This window comes from Phalangium opilio, unplaced genomic scaffold (genome assembly GCF_054372755.1).
Source record: "Phalangium opilio isolate 3A_F unplaced genomic scaffold, DU_Popi_V2 ptg000070l_1, whole genome shotgun sequence".
Taxonomy (NCBI): Eukaryota; Metazoa; Arthropoda; class Arachnida; order Opiliones; family Phalangiidae; genus Phalangium; species Phalangium opilio.
This window is the reverse complement of record NW_028324182.1, coordinates 2,662,496-2,685,332: the sequence shown is the minus strand read 5'-3', so window position 1 is coordinate 2,685,332 and position 22,837 is coordinate 2,662,496. Positions and strand designations below refer to the sequence as shown.

General features: G+C 38.9%; 2 protein-coding genes across 9 annotated transcripts in view; one reads left to right on the top strand and one right to left on the bottom strand.

The window, feature by feature from the left end:
- The window catches only part of LOC149661053 (uncharacterized), a 74,071-nt gene extending 65,337 nt beyond the window's left edge, over positions 1–8,734 (bottom strand). For 3 of the 7 annotated variants that reach the window (XM_089842441.1, XM_089842442.1, XM_089842443.1), the window contains exon 1: positions 8,069–8,724. In XM_089842441.1, coding sequence (XP_089698567.1) covers positions 8,069–8,644 — 576 coding nt within the window. In that variant the 5' untranslated portion in view covers positions 8,645–8,724. Of the gene's footprint in view, positions 1–8,068 lie in introns of all 7 variants that reach the window. The other 4 variants (XM_089842439.1, XM_089842440.1, XM_089842438.1 and 1 more) reach the window with 3 other exon arrangements.
- Positions 8,735–16,428: 7,694 nt separating this feature from the next.
- Positions 16,429–22,837, top strand: part of LOC149661052 (DNA (cytosine-5)-methyltransferase 1-like) — a 63,155-nt gene continuing 56,746 nt past the window's right edge. Inside the window, exons 1-3 of one of the 2 annotated variants that reach the window (XM_089842435.1) lie at positions 16,429–16,701; positions 16,748–16,862; positions 18,328–18,440. In XM_089842435.1, coding sequence (XP_089698561.1) covers positions 16,622–16,701; positions 16,748–16,862; positions 18,328–18,440 — 308 coding nt within the window. In that variant the 5' untranslated portion in view covers positions 16,429–16,621. The remainder of the gene's footprint in view (positions 16,702–16,747; positions 16,863–18,327; positions 18,441–22,837) is intronic. The other variant, XM_089842436.1, reaches the window with a different exon arrangement.

Below are 22,837 nucleotides of genomic sequence, written 5' to 3'. Positions count from 1 at the left end.
GGTGTTTGCCTACACGTATCTGAAACTAAGGCCTAGAGGTCCGTGCACTCGAGCTGAAAAAACTTGCGGATGTTTTAAATCTCAAAGCTTTTCATCTCTTGTCAGCACGTACAAAGCTAGGTTACATAGGGACCTAGGTTTGCGCGTGCTGACAACCGATGCTGTAACAGTGTATATACAGAGTAAGCTGTCGTTTGAGATAGGGAGTTGCCTATCCTATAGCATGAAAACAAATTTCCTCACGCGCATACTTTACCCATGGGCAATTATGAGTCGAAATGTTCAAGAAGCGATATCTAGTTTACTAGGGAGAAGGTATAAATTCGCCACATTTATAATCTAACTTTATCTCCAGTCCAAATGTACGTAGGTCCGGAGTTAATCCCCGCCTCCAAATTACAACCAACATCTCATTGGTTCTTGAAAACTCACGTCAGCGCAACACGAATGACGAAAATTACAGTCATATTTTCCAACAGAGGAGAGAAGGCGAACTAGCCCGGCCTCCTTTTACATCCCCCCTTGTATTTTGAAAGGGGGACTGTGACTATGGCGCGCGTATACATAGGCATCTTATACCTTCTCCCTAATAAACTAGATATCGCTTCTTGAAATGTCCTATGACATTTTAGATTAATAAAATTCATGTTTACGAAAGGCTTTGAAAACATTTCAGGAAGATAGAAATAGAAATTTCTCAATGGAATTTGCTTGGTTGGTTACCCAACAAGGTATTTAGCAAAATCACTTGAAATCTTTAGAAAACGGACTCAATGGATGACTGTGCTTCAAAGCGGTGGGTTCTTTTAAACCAAAGACTATATATAAAGAGGGGGTAGACAGGTAAGCGTTCAATACCCTCTCATACAGGGGGTGTTATTAACAGTAGCGTCGCTAGGGTTTGAAATTTGGAGGGGGGGGGCTATTCTGGGCAAACTATTTTAAGTTATTATTAGAAATTAATAAATTGGTATTGCATAATTGGTTCATTGGAATATGTGTAGACCCGAAAATTTGTGTCAACGTGAAATTATTCGTATTTCCAGGTATTTCAAAGATATACAAACTTTGATTGTTAAAAAGTTAGGAACCGAATTTATTGACTACTAGCTGTTTCCCGTGGCGTCGCTGGCGTGTAATAAGAACTTCCATCAAAATGATATAAAGAATGGGTAGATTTTACTGATGACTAATATTTTTGTAGCACCTCAGGAGCGAAGACACTCGGCGTTGCCCGTCAGCCCGTCGGGACATTTTTTATTACTTTTCACGCGGGTTTTAAATTTCTGGCCGCCATTTAAAACGATGGCGACAAATCGAACCCAAAAGACCATTCAGCCCGCCTATAGGTTAAAGGAAACCAGTGTACTAAATCAGTGTGAAATCGGTTGAAACGCGCGGACTTTGTTGCATAGAGAAGAATTTTTACATTTCTGGGCGCCATTTTTTAAGATGGCGGCGGATTGGAAAAATCTTTCTTAGTACGCGCCTACTACTTATGAGTAACGTTCCTGCAAATTTTCAGCCTTCTAGGGCAAGCGGTTTGGGCTGGGCGTTGATTATCAGTCAGTCAGGACTTTGATTTATATTTATTGACTATGAGACAATTGTGGATGAAGGAATTTCACTCGACTAAAGTTTTAGTTTGCCTTTAGTTGCCACTACTGGGACCCCCTTCGAAAGAACGGGAAACACTTAACATGTCTAAGTCTATTGAATTCATTTCTTCAAAGATGAAAGTTCACACATCTATCAATATATATTGCTGTAGAACTTTGGTGGGACTAATAGCAATTTTTTGGTAGGGTTTTCGGATTATTTTGAGGGGGCTAGGTTTGAAATTGGGGGGTGGGGGCTATCCTCCCGAAAAGACCTAGCAACGCCACTGGTTATTAAAAATAACAGCGAGGGGTTTGTCACTTGAATAATCAGGTGTACAAAACCGCAGAAACCGATTACTTAATTTCTAGAATTCTTTGAAAATCATCAGTAATCAAAATCATTTTTGTGGGTAATCAAAGGTAATCAGAAATCTCCGATAATCACTCAGGGTTCAAACAACTTTTGCAAAACAAATTTCCCTGAGATTTCCAGGTTTTTCCCGTATATGGAGTATCCTATGGAGCAAATGTTAACGAAGTAGGGGGGGGGTCAAATAGGACTATAACATAATCAAAGGACATCCCCGTATCTCTAGTAGAACCAGAGTTATGAGACTCCAAAGTATAGTGTAATGTTAATCCCATGGAGGGTATGTTCACGAACATTTTGCTTAGTTACTGTTTGACGCAAATTTCCCTGATTTCCCTGAATTTTACTAAAAATTCCAAATTTCCCTGAGGTTTTGTCAACTATTTAATTCCCTGATTTTTCCAGGTTTTCCAAGTTTGTATGAACCCTGGATTAGGCTTAAGACTAAGCCGGATTTCTTGTGTTGTTTTCGCCTTCTACGTTAAATTTGCCCATGACCCTTTTTAAATTCGTCGATGACCATTTTTAAATTTGGACCATTATTAAATTTTTCCTTTAACATTTTGGACCGTTTATAAATTACCCCTGACCATTTTGGACCGTTTATAAATTATCCCTGACCATTTTGGACCGTTTATAAATTATCCCTGACCATTTTGGACCGTTTATAAATTATCCCTGACCATTTTGGACCGTTTATAAATTATCCCTGACCATTTTGGACCGTTTATAAATTATCCCTGACCATTTTGGACCGTTTATAAATTATCCCTGACCATTTTGGACCGTTTATAAATTATCCCTGACCATTTTGGACCGTTTATAAATTATCCCTGACCATTTTGGACCGTTTATAAATTATCCCTGACCATTTTGGACCGTTTATAAATTATCCCTGACCATTTTGGACCGTTTATAAATTATCCCTGACCATTTTGGACCGTTTATAGATAGTTTTCACACATGGAGGATTCATACCATTTACACCAAGAGGCCTGGCTATCTGGAGGACAAAAACCCGTCTGCTTTTGTCCTCCAGATAGCCCAGCTTCCTGGTGTAAATGGTATGAATCCTCCATGTGTGAAAACTATCTATAAATTTTCCCTGACCGTTTCGGAGCGTTTATAAATTTTCCCTGACCGTTTCGGAGCGTTTATAAATTTTCCCTGACCGTTTCGGACCGTTTATAAATTTTCCCTGACCGTTTCGGAGCGTTTATAAATTTTCCCTGACCGTTTCGGAGCGTTTATAAATTTTCCCTGACCGTTTCTGACCGTTTATAAATTTTCCCCGATCATTTTGGACCGTTTATAAGTTTTCCATGACCGTTTTGGACCGTTTATAAATTTTCCCCGACCATTTTGGACCGTTTATAAACTTTTCCCGACCATTTTGGACCGTTTATAAACTTTTCCCGACCATTTTGGACCGTTTATAAACTTTCCCCGACCATTTTGGACCGTTTATAAACTTTCCCCGACCATTTTGGACCGTTTATAAACTTTCCCCGACCATTTTGAACCGTTTTTAAATTTTCCCCGACCATTTTGAACCGTTTTTAAATTTTCCCTGACCATTTTGAACCGCTTTTAAAATTTCCCTGACCATTTTGAACAGTTTTTAAAATTTCCCTGACCATGTTGAACCGCTTTTCAAATTTTCCCTGACCATGTTGAACCCCTTTTAAAATTTCCCTAACCATTTTGAACCGCTTTTAAAATTTCCCTAACCATTTTGAACCGCTTTTAAAATTTCCCTGACCATTTTGAACCGTTTTTAAAATTTCCCTGACCATTTTGAACCGTTTTTAAATTTTGCGGGTCTTTTTAGACAGTTTTTAAATTTTCCATGACAATTTTGGAATTTATTTAATTTTTCTATGACCATTATGAACAGTACTAGATTTTCATGACCATTTTGGACCGTATTTAAATTCCTTGAAACTTTTGGACCGTATTTAAATTCCCCTGACATTTTAGGGACCATACATAAATGTTAAAATTACTACACGTAAAAAAATCACAATCAGCCTACAAAATCATGGAATGTGATAGCGATTAGCCCTATGATATAACAAAGTGTGTTGACCGAGACAAGGATGACTTCTTTGAATTATTCAATGATGCATCAGATCAGATTTAATCACAATCAGATTGATGCTTATGAAGATTACGGATAATAATATAGTTTAATTACGACTAATATAAGGTTTTTTTGGGGGGGGCGGGCTTTAAATACGTCATATCAGGAAATTGAACAGACACCACGCTGATTTATGTCATAAAGGTCTTGTGATGGATGACCACCAATATACAAAAAATGTCACTAAACTACTCTCTTAAAGGGAGGCTGAAATGGAGAATGAAGTGATTTTTTATCGATCTAGGTCTTCCTTGGCTTACATGGTATCTTTGTGCGACCTTTTGGGTTTTTTACATGAGACACTCCCGCCGCATGATGTTTTCCTTTTGATGGGTGATTTCAATTTACATATTTCTTGGTCGGATCCATCGCCTCGTACTGCTGAGGAACAACTTTTCTGCGACACAATCCTTGGCCTTGGTCTTGAACAAACGGTTACTACCGCCACCCGGGGCGATCACATTCTGGACTTGGTTTTCATAAACGATTTACGTTTTTTAAATGATACAACAACTAGAGACAATCTTCCTGGATGTGACCACTTAGCGATTGTTGGTTCTCTTAACATACCTAAAAGATTTACCCAGACTGTGAATCGTACCATCCTAAACTATAAGAACGTTGATTTGGTGAATCTACGTAATACTATACGGTATGCACCGTGGGATTTGGTCTATTCTACCGACGATATCGATGAGATTTGGCAGAATTGGCTTGATATCTTTTGGGCCTGTGTGAGGGATAACATCCCATCTGTAACGCTGCGAGGTAAAAAGCGGTGCCCTTGGATTACCGGTGATCTTGTTCACCAGAGCCACAAGAAAGGTTCCCTTTTCAATAGGGCCAAGAAGACTGGCAAACCCTCCGATTGGCTTAAGTACAAAAGCTTTAATAATGCACTTCGAAAGAAAACAAGAGAAGCATATGATGCGTTTCTCTCCAACTTGCATGACACCCTAGCAACTTATCCGAAACGCTTTTGGAGTTTTGTTAGATCGAAATCGCAATTACCTCCGCCGTCATCATTTGTGGTATCGCAAGGTCAACTGTCGTGTCCTCGGGCTATAGCCGCTGCTTTCGGTGACTTCTTTTACCAAAGTTTCATTGCGCCGGACCAAAATTTGACGCTACCAACTTTGCCCTCTACTGGCAGATGCTTCACTTTGGAATCCATTGATTCATTAGACGTCGCTCGTGCCTTGGCGCGTTTAAAGACTGGTTCTGCTTGTGGACCTGATGGCATCACTCCTAGACTTCTCCAGGCGATGGCGCCGGCTATAATCGACCCCTTGGTGCAATTTTACAATAAATCTCTTTCATTATCGGCTCTTCCTTCGGGTTGGAAGCTAGCGAACGTTGTTCCGGTTTTTAAAGGATCAGGAAAACGAAATAATATTTCGAACTATCGTCCAATATCTCTTACATCGGTAATTGGGAAGATCTTGGAGGCAATAATAGCGGAGAAACTGAGCAGTTTTCTTGAAGAGAACAATTTAATTCCTGCTTCCCAGTTTGGATTCAGGCAGGGACGATCTTGCACGCAACAACTTTTGCAATCCTTTCACAACTGGGCCTCCACGTTGGATGAACGTAACCCACCAGACATACACGTTGTGTCTTTTGACTGGTCAAAAGCTTTCGATTCAGTGTGCCACAAGAGATTGATTTTCAAGCTGCAGAAGGCTGGGGTATCTGGTGTGGTTCTTTGCTGGCTTCGAGATTTTCTGGCTAACCGCTCTCAGCGTGTCATCTACCGTGGCGAATTTAGTCAGTGTCGCCCGGTCCTCTCTGGGGTTCCACAGGGTTCAATTCTTGGACCTCTGTTGTTCAACCTATTTGTATCAGACTTGCCGAGTGCACTAACTGAGGACTGTTCCTTGTATCAATATGCCGATGATAGTTACATATCTCTAGCTATCCGATCCCCGGCGGACCGACTGACATTACAAAATAACATCAACAATATCTTCGCGTGGGGTCTCGCTAACAACATCTCTCTCAACATCAATAAATGTTGTTTTATGGTCATTTCTCGTCGGAGCCCAAGAGATGACGTTCTCTATTTTATACAGAACGTTCCATTAAATCGCGTTGTCTCCATGAAACTCCTAGGTGTCCAGATATCAAGCGATTTAAGTTTGTCCTCTAATGTCACTCACGCTAGAAACCGAGCGCAACGTCTGTGTGGTCTGATTCGTCGAACCTCCGGGTACTCCAAAGCGTCTATCACCCTCTATCGATCCATGTGCCTACCTGTCCTAGAGTACGCTACTCCGGTGTGGAACCCTTACTTGAAGAAGGACATTGATTCTCTTGAGGGTGTCCAGCGCCGTTTCACGAGTTTCTACTTGAAGTCACCCAGACCGGGCAAACCAAATCACATCCCTTATGCTAGGCGTCTACAGAATCTACTTCTCTTACCGTTAACGATTCGCCGCGACGTATCTGACTTAGTGACGTTTCTTAGACTCGCGCGCTCTCCGTACTTTGATCTAGATGATTTTGTCCGACTTAGCTCGAGGCATTCTGTCCCCACCTACTTCATCCCATACGCAAGATGTCTGGCCTTAAAGAACTCGTATTTTTACCGGATAGTGCGATTGTGGAATAGCCTGCCTTGCGACATTCGTCAAAATTGTACTCTTTCAATACCACAATTTCGGTCTCTAGTGTCTGATTTTGTCTTTAATATTTGGTTACGTGAAAATTTGTAATTTTGTTAATATTTATTTAATATTTGTTTTTTTATTTATTTATTTTTTTAAATTTTCGTTTTCTGTATGGTTCTCTTTATTTATGTCATGTGTTGTCCCGGTAACCACCACATATAGGCTTGCCTCTGTGGTTGCCAGCGAATTATTTTTGCGAAATAAATATTATTATTATTATTATTATTATTATTATTATTATTATTATTATTATTACAAAATCAAAGGACATCCCCGTATCTCTAGTAGAACCAGAGTTATGAGCCTCCAAAGTATAGTGTAATGTTAATCCTATGAAGGGGGCTATGCTTATGAACATTTTGCTTAATTACTCGGCCCCTGTTTGTCGTAGCCCTAATTTTTAGTATGGTTGGATGGGGGGCTAACTGGACTATAACATAATCAAAGGACATCCCCGTATCTCTAGTAGAACCAGAGTTATGAGCCTCCAAAGTATAGTGTAATGTTAATCCTATGAAGGGGGCTATGCTTATGAACATTTTGCTTAATTACTCGGCCCCTGTTTGTCGTAGCCCTAATTTTTAGTATGGTTGGATGGGGGGCTAACTGGACTATAACATAATCAAAGGACATCCCCGTATCTCTAGTACAACCAGAGTTTGAGAGTTATGAGCCTCCAAAGTTTAATGTAATGTTAATCCTATGGAGGGTATGTTTACGAACATTTTACTTAATTACTCGGCCCCTGTTTGACACAAATTTCCCTGATTTCCCAGAATTTCACTAAAAATTCAAAATTTCCCTGAGGTTTTTGTCAAATATTTATATCCCTGATTTTTCCAGACTTTCCCTGTTTTCCAGGTTTGTATGAACCCTGCTTACACAACACATAACATAGCGTCCCATAGTGTTCACAGTTTCACACCTTCGTTTTTATAACAGGCTCTTTAGACCGTGTGACAAACTATGATCTTCCCAATGGTTTAATATATATATTCTATCTCATTGGATCTTCCATACAGAGCTTAGCCCCTTTAAGGGTTAAGTTTGGTTGAAGAAATTCAATTATAGAGGGCCCACACCACACCCTCCTGTAACATAAGTAGGTCATGTTGTTGTCTTATAGCAAAGCAATGGTTTTTAATTAATTTTGGGGGAGGTTTAAACCAAAATGATAACGTTTCAAAGTATAAGATTTAGTCAAAAGAATGGGGTATTACTACATGGGGTATTATTATTATTATTAAATTATAAGTGAATAGGTGAGATTAAACTTTTGTCTTACCTCCGCTGCTATTTTGTCCGCTCGTTCGTTTATCGAATGAAGCCAGCATTCGATGAGTAGCTCGATTTTCGGAGTTGTATGAAACCAAACCAAGATTAAATTTATCCATTTGACACTACCGGCGTTTTTCCCTTCGGCCACGGGAACTTTGGAGAGGGCTCCGATTCTAGGCGCGCCGCTGACTTCTTCCAAAGTACGGGGAACGATTACCTCTTCCGCGACGGCGACACCGCGGGCCTTGGTTGCTGCTGTTTTCTTTTCGTCATTAGGTTTAGCCTGGGTCACGTTTGAAATACTGGATTTTGACACTTCTTGATCATTGTCCACGCTATTTTCAGTGTCATTTTTTGGGGTGTTTTCTCGACTACTTTCTAATATACTTGCTACGAAGGTACCCAACAGGTAGACAAAGATCCCTAACAGGACCCATCCCGCCAAAAACATATTCAACCAGTTAAAAGTACGTTGTTCCCCGACGTCGGAGTCGATATAGAAGTAGCTTAAAATAGCATCAGCCATATTAGTCAGGGTTTCGTTGAGACGGTAAAAAATTAACTTGGCCGTTATTTCGGCCATTATTATTGGTCGGAACGATTCTTGGCATCAACCGCCGTCTTCGCTGACACAGTGACACCGAATAGTCTACGACGAGCACGAAGCCACGGCCCTACCGTACAAGCCAAGGATTTCTACCTCACCCAGTAGAAACTAAAAGTTAACCAGGGAGGAAAGAGGTAACGTGGAGTGGAATCTTGATTAACAGCATGCAGCACTGAAACTCTCCCAGTGTACCTTGCGCACGCCCCTACCTTTCGGTCAGGGCTGGAAATAGAAAAAATTTCTTATATGGCAAGTTTTCAGTGATCCCTTTGACTGAAAGTGCCTTCGTTTTACTGCCCATGTAGCCGGTTTAAAAAAGTAATTATTTCCCTGTAATTTTCGGGGATTGCGCAGTCTGGCTACTGGCGTTGTAATCCTTTTTTGACCGGGCATAAGCAGGGCCGCAATTAAGCACAGGACACTGGACAATCCCAGATTTTAAGTCCACGTGACCAATTTTAGCCAATAAAAATAAAAATAGATTTGAGCGGGAAAATTTTCGTCGTCTGCTTGCTCGTTACAGGGGGAACACTATTTTACCCAAAATTTCTATTTGCCTAAAAATCCCAAGTTCTTGAATAGTAGAAACACTCCATGCGTCGTCTGCTAAAACACTCTAAATGACTTTCAGCCTGCTAAACAACACTAAATGTCACATTAAAAGTAAGTTATTTATTGAAACGTTCTGAAATTAAATCAATCTAACTGAACTACCCTCCCTCCTTCAAAGCTATATAACTGCAAATTAACTTAAAATAGGGAAACAGCATGAAGCGGTTTTTGACCTTCTAGTGACGTCACGCCCGGAAGCCGCGACCTCTGGATTTGTTTTTATTTAATGGCCGCCATGTTGTATGTGAATTATTGTTAAAAAGCACCTTATAAATATAGTGGAAGACATGGCAAATCAACAAATTAATTTCGATAAATCAGATTATTTAGAAACTTTAGCCGAAACAACTAAAAAAAGGTATAGGCCTATAGAAAAAATTTCATTGGTTAATTATGAGGATCCTTACTGTAAAAATACGGTAAATTGGAGCCAAGGCTTAAATGATTACCCGGCCATAACGTCCCAAAAGTTGATAAATCCAAGGTTTTTTTACCTTGATTTCTTATTATTCTTGGAATTCTAAAGAATTTCTCACGACTTTCAGCAACAGCTTTGCTTTTACACTCAAAAACGCAACAGTATAGCACCATCTTTCGAGAGTTCAATGTATTTTTGTAGAGGGCTTTTTTGTCGCTCTGTTTACACTCGGAATTTTGGTTATAAAATTACGTAATTATCCTTTTTTTAAAGTAATTAAAGTTGTATCAGGTCGTGATTAGTCCGCGTACGTGTTCTTTACGTGATTTTACAAGTGTTATAAAGGTCCTAGAAATATCCTGGCGAAATTTGATAAGCTAAGGTATGGATTTGTTAAGCCTCGGTCACCTCGTGGTCGCTATGCTTACTTCACACGTCTCACTCTCGCACTGCCTAAGTGGACTCTCCTGCAGGCCGATTTAGCCTTTATCGCCTGTCGCGATGCCTAACTTACCGCGAACACCCCAGAAAATTACGGCTACCAAAGATAGCAAAGACAATTGTCCTGTTTGTTCTTCTACGGTTTCGGATTCAGACGATGGTCTTCTATGCGAACTCTGTAACTTTTGGACGCACACCAAATGCTCCAACGTTCCTAAGCAACTTTATCATGCCCATCAAGATCACCCGTGTGATAATTTCAAATTTTTCTGTGTTACCTGTGTGCCACTAGTGCCTACATTTAACGAAACCCTCGCCATCGTACATAGACTCCAGAATGATCACCGCTCTCTCCAAGAAGCCCTCTGTGATATCCCAGACCAACAGGTCATTACTAACCTCCAAACTTCCTTGTCGACCACACAAACTCTCTGTGATTCTCAAAGATGTGATATCCTACAACTCCAGGCTTTTCTTAATAAAAATGAAGATGTACTTTCCTCACTTAAAACTCAGTTGGATACCCTTTCTAGTCAATTCTGTACTCTCACAGATAAATTTAACAATATTCATTCCGATGTCCAAACTTTGCAAGCTCTCTCCAGTGATTCGATACGTGTTTCTGGTGAAAATAAGCTACTAGTCAATACCAATCATCAAGCTATCCAGTTACTCAAAGAAGGCCTTGAATCAGTCACTTCTAAACTAACCAACCCCGCCAATTTGCCTTCTCCCTCTGCGGACACTATTCCTGACCCTATACAAACTGAATTAACTGCCTTACGCACTGAACTCACAAATGTGAAAGCTCTTCAAGAAAATTTTACTCCCAGCACTCGTGTTCGGGATTACACTATAGAGCACCGCAAAAGAAATGCCTTACTCTTTAGAGTGCCAGAGGGCTCTGAAGCTGACGACAATTCTCTCTGTACCACCCTACTTCGTGACACTGGCCTCTCGCATTCTGAGATTACCTCTGTGAAATTTCATCGCCTCGGTACCCTAAGTGATAGCGACCAGCCTCGCCCATTAATCTTTAAATTCCTCACTGTCAAAGCGCGACAAAACTTTATCAGCAGTCTTCATGACCTGAAAGCCGACAGTTCCTACGGCTTTCCCTACTCGTACACTGTTGACAGGACGCCTGAACAACGCCAAAAACATAAGGAGCTCCGTTCCCAGTTAAAGCTCCTCCGTGACCAAGGTCGTGGGGATCTGGTTATCCGTCAGGGTACTATCTGTCCCAGGTCCACTCGTAATGACCATCCTGAAGATATTCCTCGGATGTCTGGGTCTAGTACGTACGCCCCTGCTCGGGGTGCATTCTCCCCAGTATACAATTGTGTCTACAACTCTGGTGCTCTTCCATCTCAAGCACAGTCTTCTCTGTTACCTCGTGCAAATTCTTTATTGCCGGGCTCGTCACTACCTCCGCCGTTCCCTCTCCATCCTTACCCACCTGGGCCGTTGCCCCCGTCGAACTACCTCGCTCAATCGAACCGCTACTCTGCATCTACGTATCATGGTGTTCCTAACCTCAACCCACCTCATCACCAAGGAAAAAACTATTGATTGCTCCTACATCATCTGTCCATCCCCAGCCTGCTACTGTGCCATCGTCCTCCGGTTCGTTAGTCATTCTCGATGCTACTACACCCTCCTATACCCCGCGCCCCTCCACGTACCTAAACTGTCTCATTACGTCCTTGGCAGTCATCGATCCACCTAACTTTACTGTCCTCCCCCCTTGTGTACAATCTACTGGCCTACTATTCAACGCTCGGAGCTTATGCGGTATTGTGAAATTTACTGAATTCAACATGTTGGTTACGCAAACCAAACCTACTCTCGCAGCTATAACCGAAACCTGGTGGGCTCCCGAACATTCTATTAGTGAATACTTCATCCACCGTTACAACTTGTTCCGTTGTGATCGGATCACCTCGACGGGTGGTGGAGTTGCGCTATACTTATCAGATTCCCTACCTGCTCGTCAATTGGACCTATCTACCTTCGACTATGCTCCAAATAGTGTAAATTATGATGGCCTAGACATTCTAACTGTATTACTGACACTTCCCCATATGTTAGTTATCATCGGTGTATTATATCGTTCTCCGTCCTATGACAATCACGGCCATCTCCAAGATTTCTTATTACACATTACCCACTACTGTGAAACCCACCACATCATCCTCCTCTTAATGGGTGACTTTAATTACCCCAAAATTGATTGGAAATCGAATGCCACCCTCCCATGCGCCGGCCCTCATGTTCGTACTTTTTTGGAAACTATAACCCAATTAGATTTAACCCAATTTGTATCTTTTACCACACGTAATGGAGGCGTTTCTGCAGACGATAGTTTATTAGACCTCATCCTTTGTACAGACCCTAACTTTATATACAATCCCACTGCCAACCCGCCATTAGGATCTAGCGACCACAACGTCATTGCGTTTATCACTAATCTGTCCAATACTCATTACCTGCAACGTCCCGTTCGAAATTTTTTTCGATGTGACACACCCTCGTTCCTCGCATTTCTGGAGACCGTTAATTGGGACTTACTACTTACCTCAGACAACCTAGATTCCCTTTGGAGTGCCTTCCATTCTGTTCTACAGTCATGTATTGAGGCCTTTGTGCCCTTCCGTACCTTTTTTAAGTCCTCAAAACCATGCCCTCGTACTAAGCGTTCGCGCCACCTTAAGGTTACCGCATGGCGTCGCCTCCGAAAATCCAAATCTCAATATGCCTCTCCCCCTATCGTAGCTGCCCGTCTCACTGAATACCGTAAGGCCCGTAATGCACTGACCAACCACATACGTAACAAGAACCGGATAAAGGAAGCTACTCTTGTCTCCCAAATAGCCTCTAACCCTAAATCCTTTTACGCCCACATTAATAAGTTCCGAAAATGTCGATTTCCTCCCCTCCAACTACGTAAGTCCTCTGGTACCTTTACCCTCTCTGCCCTTGATAACGCCACCCTACTCAATGATTACTTTGCTTCTACTGTTTCTGCTCCCAAGATACCATCATTTCTACCCCCTCAAGATTCTTCACCTTTATTGCGTCTTACCCAATTTGACTCCTCCCAACCCGCTCTCTGTAAAATTCTTCTCTCCCTCAAAACCAACAAATCTCCTGGCACCGATGGTCTACATCCTTACATTCTTCGCACCTTCGCTGTTCAACTCTGTCCCCCACTTCAACGTATAATATCTGCCTCCTTCTCTACTGGAACCCTACCAGGTCCCTGGAAGGAGGCGAATATTACACCTATCTATAAAAAGGGTCCTAAAACCGAAGCCTCAAATTATCGCCCCATTAGCTCCCTCAACCAAGTAGCCAAAGTTGTAGAGATCCTGGTGCATACCCAATTGTTGGATTACCTCAATAGTGTAAATTTCTTCTCTCCAGCTCAGCATGGGTTCCTGCGCAAACATTCGTGTTCAACCAACTTACTCGTAGCCACCAACCAATGGACTACTTGGTTAGACGAGGGCTTTGGCGTTGATGTCGTCTACCTCGACCTCGCTAAAGCCTTCGATAGTATCCCTCATGATAAATTACTGCGTGCCCTATTTCTAGCCGGAGTTACTGACCAGGCTTTGCAATGGTTATCCCATTATCTAACTGACCGCCGCCAAAGAGTTGTCCTCCAGGGTCAGCACTCTCCCTGGGCCCCCATTGAGAATGGTGTCCCCCAGGGTTCAGTTTTAGGTCCACTACTCTTCAATGTATTTATCAACTCCCTCCCTAGTGTTGTTAAATTTTCGCAAGTTTTGCTATTTGCAGATGATACGAAGCTTTCATCCCGTATAAAATCCCTATCTGACTCCCTAAACCTGCAAACTGACCTGGATTCCGTAGAAGCTTGGGCCTCTGAACATGGCCTCAGCTTCAATATTAATAAATGCGCTGTACTTCACCTAGGATCCTCTAACCCACGGTATACTTATCGTCTCTACGGTCAACCTATCCGTGCCACCCTATCTGAATCTGACCTGGGTGTTACAATGGACCCATCCCTCAAATTTACCTCCCACACCAATAAAGTCTCTAAAAGGATTTATTCCCTATCAGGCTTAATTCGTCGTAATTTTAACAACCGCTCCCCAGCCCTCATTAAAACCCTCTATAATGCATTGGCCCTGCCTATTTTTGACTATGCCTCCCCTATTTGGACACCATCTTCCTCCCTTGGTACTACTGCCCTACAGAAAGCCCAAAACAAATTTACTAAACTAACTCAAAAATTAGATAAACTCCCAGCCCCTTCTCGATTAGAAAAACTTAAAATTGATCCCGTCATTATCCGCCATAAAATTAACAACCTATGTTTACTTCATGACTTCTTTAATAACAAATTGGCACTTAACGTTGAAACTTTTTTCCACCCTGCACCGTATCCCTCTACCCGTGGACACTCCCTTAAACTTGCAAAACCACGCGCCCTGACGTCTATCCGCCAACATCATTTCACCCACACTGTCATCTCAGATTGGAACGCACTCCCTGAATCTATTATTACCATCTCAGATAAATCAAAATTTCGCGCTAAGTTATCGGCTCACTTCAATAATACCCCAAATTGACCTGTAGTCATACCGTTTTTTACTTTGTTACTTATCTTTTTTCTACTCTGTCACTTATTTTTTTTTTTTTTACTTTGTTACTTATCTCTTTTTGTTTTTTTTTTTCTTCTTTTTTTTACTAATGTATAACTAAATCGTTAATCTCTGTATAACTAAATAATCTCTGTATAACTAAATAATCTCTGTATAACTAAATCGTTAATCTCTGTATAACTAAATCGTTAATCTCTCTCGGTTGTACTAACCAAGCTCTAATGGCTTACCTGTACTGAACTAAATAAAATAAATAAATAAAATGGCGGCCGATTCAAAATTCAAATCGGGCGGTAAAAAATTACAAACCGGTGACGTCACTGAATTGTTCGTGCTGTTTCCCTATGGGCCTTTTTTTAATTTGAACCACAGCTAATACTGATTCAAATTTCTTGAAATTTTAATGAGTTATGAAAATATTTTTTTATTTTGCGCAGTTTCAAAAGTTTCTATTTTAAAGTTGTTTTGTAAAAAAATTCTAACGAAAACTAGCCATGATTACAGGGGTTAGTCCTCAAACGGATTAAATGTGTTTTGTTCGGTTTCACTGGTTCCAATCTCTGAAATTTTACTGAGAGGCATATCGAATTGTTTTAAATGATCGTGCAAAGTCTTTTTTCGAGCGTAAAAGTGGAAAAATCCCGATACGCGCAACTTTGACCTTTGACATAAAAAACAATTAAAAAACAATTGTTTGGAGGGACTTCTATAGCGCCGCTTGCAGCTAAAGCGTGATAGAGGGGCTGTGGTTCTATTTAAAAAATTACAAGTTGATTAATTTATTGTTTTTGTAATTGATTAAGTATAAAGGAGGGAGAAAAGTTCAGTTAGGATGATTAAATTTTTTAAAGGGATTTAAATAAATAACTCATTTTAATTGCGGCGTTTTAAAATTTATCCCACAATTTGCAGCAATAAAGTGCCGAATTTGCAATATCAATACATTGCCAGCACAAAACATTAATCCACGTGACCAATTTCAGCCAATAAAAATAAAGAAAAATTTGAGCGGGAAAATGTTAGTCGTCTGCTCTTGGATGAGACTGTAATGGATTGGAAAAGTTCGGTACCTAAGCTCGGGACACGTGATTGCGCAATATCGTTTTTATTTCGGTCGTCGTTTAGTGCTGCCATCATGGAGAAGAATTTTAAATTTGAGAAATTATTTCACCTTGTAAATGACGTAGGTTCGGCAATTTGTCTCTAAGCCTTGAACTAAAAATCCTAACTCAGACTTAAATGTTCATCTACATCAAATTCAATAATTTCTTAGTACATACTAAATTGAATTAATATTTTATACCGTTATTAAGTTAATATCTCTTCAAACCTGAGACTGAGACAGTCTCATCCAAGTTAAAACCGTTAACACTTTACTTTTAAAAAAGATATTGTGAAAAAAACAGACGAGTTTTGAAAAAATTCTACAGTAGGTGTCTCTCAAGTCGTACGACCGAACTAAAAACCCCCAAACAGCCCCCCTTCTGTCCCGAGGTGAGGTACCCGCCGCCCGTGTTAGATGTATGCTATATTCCAATCCATTACAGTCTCATCCAAGGTCTGCTCGACCGTTATAGGGGATTTTGGGGTTATTCAGGAAAAATTGGGCAAAAATGCATTTAGGGTAAAATAGTGAATCCCAATTTGGGGGCTTGCCTGCCCTGAAAGCAAACACGTGCCACCAGAGTGCAAAAGTTTCGAAATATATTGAAAATTGGCGTTGCCATTTGGTCAGAGCGTATTCCACTATTCAGTCAGGCCGCATGTGTTGTAACTTTACTAAGCCTTGTCAATGAGTTTTAATTAAATTAACTGTAGCGTAATTACGAAACTTTAAGTAAAGTTATGAACCGTGGTAGGTCTAAACGAAAGTCAAATGCTGAGCCGATTGAAAATGGTGTGAAAAAACGCAAGACTGAAAATGGGTTAGTGTATTGTACAGAAACGGAAATAATTATAAAAGTTTCACAGAAGGTATTTTGCAATTTTTAGGGAAGCCTCCATTAAACCGGTCACAAAATGCAACCAATGTGGCCTTAGGTTCGACGATCCTGGTCTTAAAGTTTTCCCTGGTGTTCCTAATGGGGTAAGTGTTGGTGATTCTGAATCAGCAATAGAGTAGTGGCACTCCATGTTAACTACCCATAGAGCTTAATACAGTCAAAGGCAAGTAGGTGCCATTACTCTATAAACTAATTAACTAGCTGCTACAGGATTATGAGGAATTGTAATGCCATGCTTAACCTCCATTAAAATGCCGCTATGGTAGCGGTAAATGAGTTCATTACCTGATAACATGATTCATACGTAGCTTTGATGGTGAGATTAGGAAAATAAAGGAATAAGTCAGGGATTTAAGGCTTTTTTGTAAAAAGTCAGGGATTTAAAGGTTTTTTTCTAAGAAGTCAGGGATTTAAAGGTTTTTTTCTTAAGAAGTCAGGGATTTAAAGGTTTTTTTTAAGAAATTCAGGGATTTAAAGGTTTTTTTTAAGAAATTCAGGGATTTAAAGGTTTTTTTTAAGAAATTCAGGGATTTAAAGGTTTTTTTTAAGAAATTCAGGGATTTAAAGGTTTTTTCTTAAGAAGTCAGGGATTTAAAGGTTTTTTTCTTAAGAAGTCAGGGATTTAAAGGTTTTTTTTAACAAATTCAGGGATTTAAAGGCTTTTTTTAACAAATTCAGGGATTTAAAGGTTTTTTTTCTAAGAAGTCAGGGATTTAAAGGGTTTTTTTTCTAAAAAGTCAGGGATTTAAATATTTTTTTTTGTAAAAAGTCAGGGATTTAATTTTTTTTTTGTAAAAAGTCAGGGATTTAAATATTTTTTTTGTAAAAAGTCAGGGATTTAATTTTTTTTGTAAAAAGTCAGGGATTTAATTTGTTTTTTGTAAAAAGTCAGGGATTTAATTTTTTCTTCTAAAAAGTCAGGGATTTAATTTTTTTTTGTAAAAAGTCGGGGATTTAAAGCTTTTCTTCTAAAAAGTCGGGGATTTAAAGCTTTTCTTCTAAAAAGTCGGGGATTTAAAGCTTTTCTTCTAAAAAGTCGGGGATTTAAAGCTTTTCTTCTAAAAAGTCAGGGATTTAAAGCTTTTCTTCTAAAAAGTCCGGGATTTAAAGCTTTTTTTTTTGTAAAAAGTCAGGGATTTAAAGATTTTCTCCTAAAAAGTCAGGGATTTAAACCTTTTTTCTAAAAGTCAGGGATTTATATAATCCTATAATTCTAGAAAATCGTCCTATAAAATCCTATATTTTCACGAAAAAAAATACCGATAATTCCTATAAATATTTTTGAAATTCGGCTGGGGGCTTACCACTTTGCGGGAAAAAACGAAAAATTAATATTTTAGTGTCCTATATAATCCTATAATTCTGGAAAAACGTCCTATAAAATCCTAAATTTTCATTAAAAAATTCCTATAATTCCTATAAATATTTTCGAAATTCGGCTGCGGGTCCTGCAATTACGTTACAAATCCTGTAGCAGAGATTTTATCACTGGTTGCTAAACATTTGTTTTTGTCAACAATATACGGACTTGATTTCATTCATGCGTAGGTCGAGGAACTGGTTGCGCTCGTGGACCCAAAGTTGTCTTGGTACACTGACAACGACGATTGCTATGACGGCAGTCTAGATAATTTGCCTCTACACAAATTAACCGGTTTTTGGTAAGTACTACGCTAAACAATACAATTAGTTTTATTAATTAAACCAGATTAAAACCATGAACGATATACCCAACAGAGGCATTCCCTAATTTTTATGTTCAAAGTGAACCAATGGTGTGCGAGTCCCGTTTTTTTTTCTTTTTGTTTTTTCTTTTTTTTTCTTTTTTATTTTTTCTTTTTTTTTTCTTTTTATTTCTTTTTTTTTCTTTTTTTTTCTTTTTTTTTTCTTTTTTTTTTTTCGGTTTCGAGCCGAGTCCGAGTATCAAAAGTTGTTTCGAGTATCGAGTATTTAGACAGGGTTCGTACGGAACCTGGAAAACCTGGATAAATCAGGGATATGGAAAATAGGGGGATAAGTCAGGGATTTGAAAATATTTTCCTAAAAAGTCAGGGATATGTCAGGGTTTTCGTTTGGTATATCAAACCATGATTGCTTCGAGCTATGCTAAATATGAGCCCAGGTGTGATGAAGTGGGCTCTGGTAAATACTAAGCATGGGCGAATACTCGAGTAACACGAATAACTCGATCGAATATCGAGACGAATAACCGTCTCGATATTCGATAAGCCCCATTTCGGGTATTCGAACGAATATCGAATAGTGAATTTTACTATTCGGGCCTACTATTCGTTAAATATTCGACTAACTATTCGTTAAATATTCGATTAACTATTTGAGAAAACAAAAATATTAACCCTAAAAATGTTTTAAAAAAGTAATGGCAGTTACACTTCTTAATGTATAAGTTTCTATGAGAAAATAGGCCTGAAGTGCTACTACTCTATAGCGCACCTAAATTCTAAATATAATTTAAATTGATTTTAATTAATCCTTCTATTTCTGACTATTCGATAATGGCAATTTTAAGTTAAGCCTAGTTATTCGATATTCGGTTCCCAAAAAACTATTCGTCTCGGTATTCGATAAGAAAATTTTTCACTATTCAATATTTGTCTCGACACTCAAAAACTGGTATTCGCCCATGCTTAGTAAATACCTTAAAATGGTCAGGGATATTTCGAAAATTTGGTCAGGGATAACCTGGAAAAGTCAGGGATTTTGAAAGTAAAAATTTCGTATGAACCCTGATTGTAATTATCGAGTCTCAAATATTGACTTGTCGAGAAGATGTTCAATTATTTAATATCAGAAGTGAGATGAGACTAGAAGTGAAGGGCTCTAGCATTGGTAGTAGATCCTGGCATTAGCGAACAAATTTGAGGATTTTATGCCGCTTCAATCGCGCCTACACTAGAGAGAAAAAAATTGGTCGAGTTCCAAAAACATTTCCTACCCCCTTCCCCTCAACCTAAAGCCGCGGAACACGGACGCGGGTGCTTGAATCTAGTTCGGCCGTCTACCGCCACGAGCGTCTCACGTTTTGGAGGGAAAATTCAGAAACCGCCACCAGAGGGCAAACAGTTGGTGTCTTATCCAGAATATTCACTTTCGCCGAGTGAAGAATTTGGTTAGCTCAGTGCTTCTAGTCTCATCTCACTTCTGCTAATATCTAACTAGTTCAAAAGATTGTTAGTGATCAATTAAACATTGAACAGGTGTTTTTCAAAATAAATGCTCATGAGCTCGTCGTCTGCTATAGTTATAAGCCTCGGATTCAGGTATTTGTCGAGCATTAAAGATGTTAAAAGACTACTCGAATCTTTCTCGAGTATCTCAATGTGTTGTTATCGTGTATCGTGTCGAGTACTCGGCTCGATACTCGAATTTAACGAGTATTCGCACACCACTGTCGTCGACGAGTCCATTTTTCTAATTTGAACTAAATCTAGTCTTATTTTTGAAATGCTAGTCCATTTTTTCAGTAATATAGCCCACTCGATAACGCGTTTAGCATTAGTTACTAATTTTTTTAGTAATTAAAGGGTTATTTTTAAATTATCAGGGTTCATACAAACCGGGAAATATCAGGGAAATTGATTTTTGCGTCAAACGTCAGGGAAAAATCAGGGAAATTTCAAATAAATATTAAATGTCAGGGAAATCAGGGAAATTTCAAATAAATAGTAAATGTCAGGGAAATTTCAAATAAATAGTAAATTTCAGGGAAATTTCAAATAAATAGTAAATTTCAGGGAAATTTCAAATAAATAGTAAATTTCAGGGAAATTTCAAATAAATAGTAAATTTCAGGGAAATTTCAAATAAATAGTAAATTTCAGGGAAATTTCAAATAAATAGTAAATTTCAGGGAAATTTCAAATAAATAGTAAATTTCAGGGAAATTTCAAATAAATAGTAAATTTCAGGGAAATTTCAAATAAACAGTAAATGTCAGGGAAATTTCAAATAAACAGTAAATGTCAGGGAAATTTCAAATAAACAGTAAATGTCAGGGAAATTTCAAATAAACAGTAAATGACAGGGAAATTTCAAATAAATAGTTAATGTCAGGGAAATTTCAAATAAATAGTAAATGTCAGGGAAATCAGGGAAATTTCAAATAAATAGTAAATGTCAGGGAAATTTCAAATAAATAGTAAATGTCAGGGAAATTTCAAATAAATAGTAAATGTCAGGGAAATTTCAAATAAATAGTAAATGTCAGGGAAATTTCAAATAAATAGTAAATGTCAGGGAAATCAGGGAAATTTCAAATAAATAGTAAATTTCAGGGAAAAGTAAGGGAAATTTCAAATAAATAGTAAATGTCAGGGAAAAATCAGCGAAATTTCAAATAAATAGTAAATGTCAAGGAAAAGTAAGGGAACTTTCAAATAAATAGTAAATGTCAGGGAAATCAGGGAAATTTCAAATAAATAGTAAATGTCAGGGAAATTTCAAATAAATAGTAAATGTCAGGGAAATTTCAAATAAATAGTAAATGTCAGGGAAATTTCAAATAAATAGTAAATGTCAGGGAAATCAGGGAAATTTCAAATAAATAGTAAATGTCAGGGAAATCAGGGAAATTTCAAATAAATAGTAAATTTCAGGGAAAAGTAAGGGAAATTTCAAATAAATAGTAAATGTCAGGGAAAAATCAGCGAAATTTCAAATAAATGGTAAATGTCAAGGAAAAGTAAGGGAAATTTCAAATAAATAGTAAATGTCAGGGAAATCAGGGAAATTTCAAATAAATAGTAAATGTCAGGGAAATTTCAAATAAATAGTAAAGGTCAGGGAAATTTCAGATAAATAGTAAATGTCAGGGAAAAATCAGGGAAATTTCAAATATATAGTAAATGTCAGGGAAATCGGGGAAATTTCAAATAAATAGTAAATGTCAGGGAAATCAGGGAAATTTACGAGGATAGTGTACTTTTCGCCCAATCCAGTTTATTTTCGATCGAGGTAGCTGAAAGAAAAATAATTTTTGTATATTATAATTTAATAATAATAATAATTTCCAGCCATAGAGATGGCTCCAGCGGTACTCGCGTTCCTTCTGAGGCTCTTGAGTCCTCTCAAGGCCATGTTTGTAGTGTTATTAGCATACTCTATAAAATTAGGGGCTCTTACACCTGTCCTGGAAATATCAGGGAAAAACCTATGAAAAAACCTGGAAATATCAGGGAAATTGATTTTCCACATTTTGTATGAACCCTGAATTATGCTCGGTAAAATTTCAATTTTGGACTCGCATAGAACTCGGCGAGTCCAGTTTTCCACTACTCGCAATCCACCTTATTCCCTTTCGGCGGAAGTTAGGCTTAGATCGGGATTCATGGGGGTAAGTAACGGGAAGAAATTCGTCTGTCGTCTGCTACCTAAGCCAAAAATTTGTACTGTAGCGGACGACAGACCAATTTCTTCCCGTTACTTACCCCCATGAATCCCGAGCTAAGCCTAACTTCCGCCGAAAGGGAATAAGGTGTATTGGACTTTCAACCTAAAAATTAGGTCTCGCACACTTTTAAAATTTATTTATGTCTGCTTCCCTTGATTTTTTCATGAACCTTCAATCTAGAAAGACCAGAAACTGGGAGGGTTTTTTTCTACTTATAACGTCTGTGCGCAGTTGCTTGCCAATTTCGTAGGGTACGCGCACCGCGGTACAACGTAAACAAACGTGACGCTTTTGGGAAGGGTACAAAAAACTACAAATATGTTTTTAAGCTTTTTGCCTATAGCAATAAGCTTATTACGGCGACCCCTGGAAGCAGGCTGGCTGGCAGGCAAGCAGGCAGGCAGGCTGGCTGGCTGTTTCGCGTTCGCGTACATTTTCGTAAATTTAAATTACGCGGCAGAGCTCGCCGGAATTTGATTCTGCACCGCACTAGCGACATCTATACTAAATTCGATCATATTTTCGACGAGAAAATGCGGTCTTTCGGAGCTAGCTGGGCTCGAACTTACGAGTGACTGACGACTCCGGTGTGGGATGCGGATACTTTACGTCTGAGCCACTACGATTGTTGTTAAGCTATCGATATTT